Source organism: Palaemon carinicauda, chromosome 9 (assembly GCF_036898095.1).
Source record: "Palaemon carinicauda isolate YSFRI2023 chromosome 9, ASM3689809v2, whole genome shotgun sequence".
In the NCBI taxonomy this organism is placed as follows: domain Eukaryota; kingdom Metazoa; phylum Arthropoda; class Malacostraca; order Decapoda; family Palaemonidae; genus Palaemon; species Palaemon carinicauda.
In genome coordinates this window covers 46,960,234-46,966,679 of record NC_090733.1, presented here as the reverse complement: position 1 = coordinate 46,966,679, position 6,446 = coordinate 46,960,234, and the positions used below count along the sequence as shown (strand labels likewise).

General features: G+C 39.8%; 1 protein-coding gene across 1 annotated transcript; it reads right to left on the bottom strand.

The window, feature by feature from the left end:
- Positions 1 to 1,605: 1,605 nt before the first annotated feature.
- On the bottom strand, positions 1,606 to 2,443 carry LOC137646383 (uncharacterized). The gene is made up of 2 exons (XM_068379484.1): positions 2,103 to 2,443; positions 1,606 to 1,909 (listed from the first exon to the last, which is right to left on the bottom strand). Exons 1-2 carry the CDS (start codon positions 2,441 to 2,443, stop codon positions 1,606 to 1,608), a joined length of 645 nt encoding a protein of 214 aa, XP_068235585.1.
- Between the last annotated feature and the right edge of the window lie 4,003 nt (positions 2,444 to 6,446).

The window sequence follows — 6,446 nt, the reverse complement described above, 5'->3', positions numbered from 1 at the left end:
ATGGCAGGAAACGTTGATAATAGTTTATCATGTCCAAGAATTCTTGCAGTGCTTTAACAGTAGAGGGTGTGGGGAAGCTTTCAATGGATGCTACCTTCTTGGGAAAGGTTTGGACCTCTTCATGAGTTATGCGGTGTACTAAGAACGAAATTTAGTTGGCAACAAAGGTACACTTTTCATACCATGCTACAAGGCTTTTCTGTTGTAGGCGATTGAGCACGATGCATATGTGACAGAGGTGTTCCTCTTTGGAGGAAGAAAACACTAATATGTCAATGTCATCCACGTAACAGACAAATAACTGAAGGTCTCTAAGGATGCCATCCATGAGGTGTTGAAAAGTGGCCAAAGCATTATGAAGGCCAAAACAAGAGTAAGTTAAGGTATATATACTGAAGAGGGTGGTGATGGTGGTTTTGCGAATATCTTCTGGGTTTTTTGGGCACCTGATAATTACAAGAGGACACAGAGTGACATATTTCTTCAGGACTATGTGTAAGGATGACGACCATGGCTGGAGACCTTTTGGCAAAGGCCTATTTCTTCAATTTTTGGAAATATTTGTTTAGTGGCTGTCAAATGATCTGGTGCCAGACGTCTGGTGCCATGTGGAAAGTGAGGTAAGAAGGATTGGTTTGAAGAGATGTTGATGAGTATGAGTCTGTGTTGATTAACCTTCAGTGAGTAACATGAACAAGAAGATTGAAATGTGAGAGGAAATTTCAACCAAGGACTGACAGCGTGACGTCAGCAACGAGAAACTTTCATTTATATTTGGCCCATTCCAACAATATTTTGAGATTTTCGTAACCTTGGGTGGTATCGCAAATCCATTGGCAGCTACTAGGCAGATATCGGTGGACTTAGACTGCGTCATGTTCTAGAGAGTGGCCATGGCAGAATAGAACGGCAATCACCCATGTCTACTAAAAAAAACCACATCCGTAACTGAATTGTGTAAAAAGAAAAGATTAGTGACAGGGGAGGCCACCACCACAAACGATGGCCTACTTACACAATTTCTGGACATTGACAACTGATCACACATTTCTTCGCACAAGCCACAAATCTGGAGAGGTTGATGATTGGGGAGTGAGCGAGTGTTGGGTGTTGGGCGGTTTTGTCGCCGCTCCAGCACGTCACAGGGTAGGCGTCTGGGTCCTACTACATTCATGTCAGCTTAGGTCGATGTTGAATAGTTGTGCTCTACATCAGTAGTGGTGGCATTGATCGAGGGATTGAAAGTGGTGAAATGGCTGTCTATAAGGTCACAAGGTCATACGGTCCTTCTAGGGGAAAATATCGACATCAGGTATGGTAGTGTGTACATTTTCAGGTGTCATACACAAAGGGCATGAGGTATATTCACCTTATAAGAAGACGTCAGGCGGTAGCATCCAGGCAAGCGAAACTAGTCATTTCCCTCAAAGCGAGCGAAGCCCTTGGGTACCCCAATGTTTAATGGCAAGCACTTCTCCAGTAGTAACATTGCTGGCCTCAGTGGAGAAAAGGAGAGGGGCATGTGACATGGGACAAGTGAGAACAGCAGCAGTTGATAGGGTATTCTTTGCGTTGCAGAAATCCGCTTCTTGAAGGAACCTCACTTTAGGTCTTTTGTCTTGCCCTTGAGAGAGGCATATAGGGGGGCAGGAGTGGCGGCGATGGCTGGCAGTAATGGTGATAATAGTTTGCCATGCCCAAGAATTCTTGCAGTGCTTTGACAGTCGAGATGGTGGGGAAGTTCTCAATGGCTGCTACCTTCTCAGGGAGGGTATGGACTCCTTCATGAGTTATGCGGTGTACTAAGAACAATGTTTCGTTAGCGCTGAAGATACACTTGTCATACTGGACTACAAGCAGTTCTGTTGTAGGCGTTCGAGCATGATGCGTAGGTGACAGAGGTGTTCCCCTTTGGAGGAAGAGAACACAAGTGTGTCATCCAGGTAACAGACACAGAAAGGAAGGTCCCTTGGGATGCCATCCATGGGGCGTTGAAAAGTGGCCCAAGCATTACGAAGGCCAAAACAAGAGTAAGTGAAGTTGTATGTACAGAAGAGGGTGGTAATGGTGGTCTTGCGGATTTCTTCTGGGATTATGGGCACCTGATAATACTCTTGCTGGAGGTCGAACATGGAGAAAACTTTTTCTTGTGTAAGTAGGTCACTTTGGTGATGTATGGGAGGGGATATTGATCTAGTTCTGGCTGCATGTTCAGGTGCTTTAAATCCCCACAAGGACACAGAGAGCTATATTTCTTCATGATGATGTGTAAGGGTGATGACAATTGGCTGGAGGTGTTTTGACAAAAGCCTTTTTCTTCCATTTTGGCAAATCTTTGTTTAATGGTTGCCAACCTAGCTGGTGCCAGACGCCTGAATCTGGCGAAGATTTTGGGCCCCATAATCTTCATATGGTGATAAATACTGCGTTTGTCAGGAACCATGGGCATTTGGCAAAGTTCTGGACAGAAAACTTTCGGGTACCATTTAAAGAGGTGGGAGTGTGGAGAGTGAGATAAGAACGGCAGGTTTGAAGAGGTGTTGATGAGTAAGAGTCTGCGTTGACTAACCGTAAATGAATGACATCAACCAGAAGGTGGAAATGTGAGAGAAAATTAGTAACTAGGATTGGCAGTGTGACGTCAGCAATGAGAAATGCCAATTATATATGCGCATCCTAACGATTATTTGAGGTTCTCCTTAACCTTGGCTGAGTATCGAAGATCTGTTGGAAGCTACCAACAAGACATTGGTGGACTTGGACTAAGTCATGTTCCAGAGAGTGGCCTTGGCAGAAGAGAATGGGAACTGCCGATGTCAACTAAAAATCTCACACCATAACTGCAGCAGGTAAAAAGAGAATATTATTGATTGGAGGCCACCGCCACAAACGATGGCTTACTTTTACAATTTTTGGCCACTGACAACCATTCGTGTATTTCTTCGAAGCAGCCCCGAATCTGGAATGGTATTGGCATAACTGGGGCCAAAGGGTGTCAGTAGGTGGCTGTAGAGGTCGTTGGTTGAGGAGTGAGCAAGTGTTGGTTGTTGAGCGGTTTTGTCTCTGCTCCAGCACATCAAAGGGTAGGCGTCTACATCCTACCACATTCATGTCAACCTCAGTCGATGTTGAACAGTTGTCCTCTTCATCAGGAGTGGGGGCATTGATGGAGGTCTTGAAGATGGGGAAGTGGCTGTCCATAAAGACATGAGGTCATAACATCCTTCAAGGGTAAAATATCGACATCTGATATGGCAGTATGCACAGTTTTGGGTGATTGTCTTACCCAAAGAGCACGAGGTAGGTTCACCTTATGAGGAGAGCGGTCTGCGGTAGGTTCCAGGCAAGTGATACTGGGCATTTCCCTGAGGCCAAGCAAAACCCTTTGGTATCCCAACAGATAATGAGAGAGCTGAAAAAGATTGGCTATTCGGGCGGCTGGCAATAGCGAGTACTGCTCCAAGAGGTATATTTTGAGAGTATTTTGCGCTAATGAGGTTTCCCATTGCTCGGAAAGCCATTCGTAGAATTCCGGGAAAGTGTCCTTGGGGATTGCCGCAAGAGCATTGTCTGCTTTGGTGCTTGAGCGAGTCACGCCCATTTGTGGAATTTGACCGCTGTGATCTGAAACCAGGTGAATGCTTCTCTACTGTCGAAAGGCAGTAGTTTTATTGGAGTGGCGTTGCTAGGGGAATCAGGGTCAGAGGGCGGCAGCATCAAACAGTATGACACGACAGTGAGGGGGAAGGCAGGAGAGAGCTGATCACTCTGATGGTCACCAATGTGAGAGTGACCTGTTAGGTTATAACTGAGAGGTGAGGTGAATACAACAAACTTTATTACAGCAGATAGCATTTTTATACCTGATAGGTTCGGACCAAGAAGGTCCCAAATAAAAAAAAAATGATTCACAAAAAGGCAGGCTTAAACAGCCTCTGTTAAGAGTGAGGTTTAGAGAGAGATATGCAATAGAAAAAGAAAATACTGTTACAGTGTATGAGTATGTGTGAAACACGTGCAGTACAGTATATATTTTTATCATAAATACTTAATCTCTCTCTCTCTCTCTCTCTCTCTCTCTCTCTCTCTCTCTCTCTCTCTCTCTCTCTCTCTCTCTCTCTCTCTAATGAAATATTACCTACCATTAATTTATTATCTGAATAAAAGCGCTAAACACTTCTTAGTGAAATCACAGTTTTCTAATAGAAGTCTTCCATAAACTTTGTATATAACCTATACAGATATATATATATATATATATATATATATATATATATATATATATATATATATATATATATATATATATATATATATATATATATATATATATATATATATATATATATATATATATATATATATATATATATATACTCATAAATAATATCTTTCCTAGAAAATTTAATTTTGATAATTTCTACGAAAAAGGCGAAGTATACAGTGGTCACTTTTGAGTTCAATTTTAAATTTCTGAAATTATTAGGAGGGATAAAGCTTTCACATTATCATTGATAATTGAATTGAATCTTATCGGAGGATCCGGGTCAGTGGACAAAATTTATCAACTTTTCTTTAATAACTTCTTTATTCTATTAGTTCCTCCATGTCATTACCGTCAAGCTCTAATTATGGGACACTTTAATACATCGAATTGACATACGATACCCAGTCGAAATTAAGGGTAGAAAAGTTTTATATTTTTGTAGTGTGAACAGTGTCCTTTAAGATATCTTTCTGTCTTTTAAATCGTCTCTTTATTTATAATTATGATTATTTAAGTTCAATGGCTGTCGTAAATTATGTTACATCGTGCTCATGAATTACACAAGGAATTAACAGCATCTTTAACTGAGAAAAGCAGGGGAAATTTTGTTACTATCCTGGTTGCGAATTGTATATTTTTAAACTTGATTACTACACTGAAATATTTTGCCAATCAAACAATACAAACAGTAGCATGTAAGGTAGAAATGAAAATATTCTCATTTCAACAGATAATTTGGTAGCCCTATTTGGAAACATAATTTGGATGTGTCCTTTAATATGCAAAAAACAAGGGAGAACGCATGAAAGCAGGGCGTTCATTTGATGCCAGATGCTATGGTTTTAGAAGTTTTAGTGGATATTTCCCACGTTTCAACCTAGTTTCCTTCAATTTTCGTAATTTTTTCTAGTTTATTCAGCTACTGAAAAAAAATCAATATCTATTTCACGGAAGAACCACAAATAGAAACGCTCAATCCACCGCTTGAACAGAAAAAAATAAAAAACCCACATTCTTTTGCTATCCTTCATTTCAATTTTGTTTATCATTAACTACTGTTTTGTGCCTCTGCATTCCTTCTGCGTCATTTTTGCTGGCAGGGAATGGTGTTTGTATCCTCCAAGTAGAGGTTGACCATGCCTACACAAAAACAGACATAGATGAAGAAAATCTTTGTGAATTTGAAACAGTGCATACAGCTTCCTTGAGAAAAAGGTCAAGTGAAGATCTAATGCGATACAAGGTTTCACAATTGCAAAATTACTGTCAAAAGCTGGAATGGTGCATACGACTAAGACTGAGATAGTGGATAGTATTACGGCCCACTTTTCTGTAACAGATGAGTGAAGACGTAGATATACATAATGTATATAACTTTAAAGCAATGCTGAACGAATTAAAGAACAAATTCGTTGAGATGGAAGAAAGGCTTGCTTAATGGAGCAATTAACCAACGAAATTAATTGCATAACATTCAGCTTCTGGGGATTTTAGAGAAAAACGGGATTGAAAATGCTGTGCTCAATAGGAATCTGGAGCGAAACGAGAATAAAATTGCTTAATTAAAAAGTAACCTGGAGAGAAGTGAGAATCAAATAAGATTATTGACTTCAGAAGAATGCAATTACAGTCAGCCCGCGCTTTACACGAGTTTATACTTTGCGATTTCACTTATATGCAGCACAGGGAACCGCAATACCTATTAAATAGAAAATCGAATAATAGCGATAAAATTCTTACGGCACAATGCTTTCAAATAGCCCGCACTAATTTGCAGTCGGCTTGTTTTGCGCCAATTCCCTCGCTCTGTATCTAGATCATTCCAGCTCTTGACCAGTATATTCATTTATTGTGGTAAAATATTACAACTATATTTCAATTGTTTATGCTTATGGTTTCCAGATCAGCTGATTAAAGCTTACTACTAAAGTATATTTTATCTTCTTATTTCCTAATAGAAACAATTGTCATTCTATCTATTATTTTCCATTTAGCGTACTAATTTCAATAATTGTATTTGAAATACTTCTCTCATATTTCATTTACGGTTGAGTTAAATTACATATAGAAGTTAATTGGAGTTCTATTCGTGTTGCAGATGCACGAGGATTTTTAGGTTTTAGCTCTGTGGTGCTTGATTATAAACATTAGGAAATAATCTATATAAAATTATAACAAA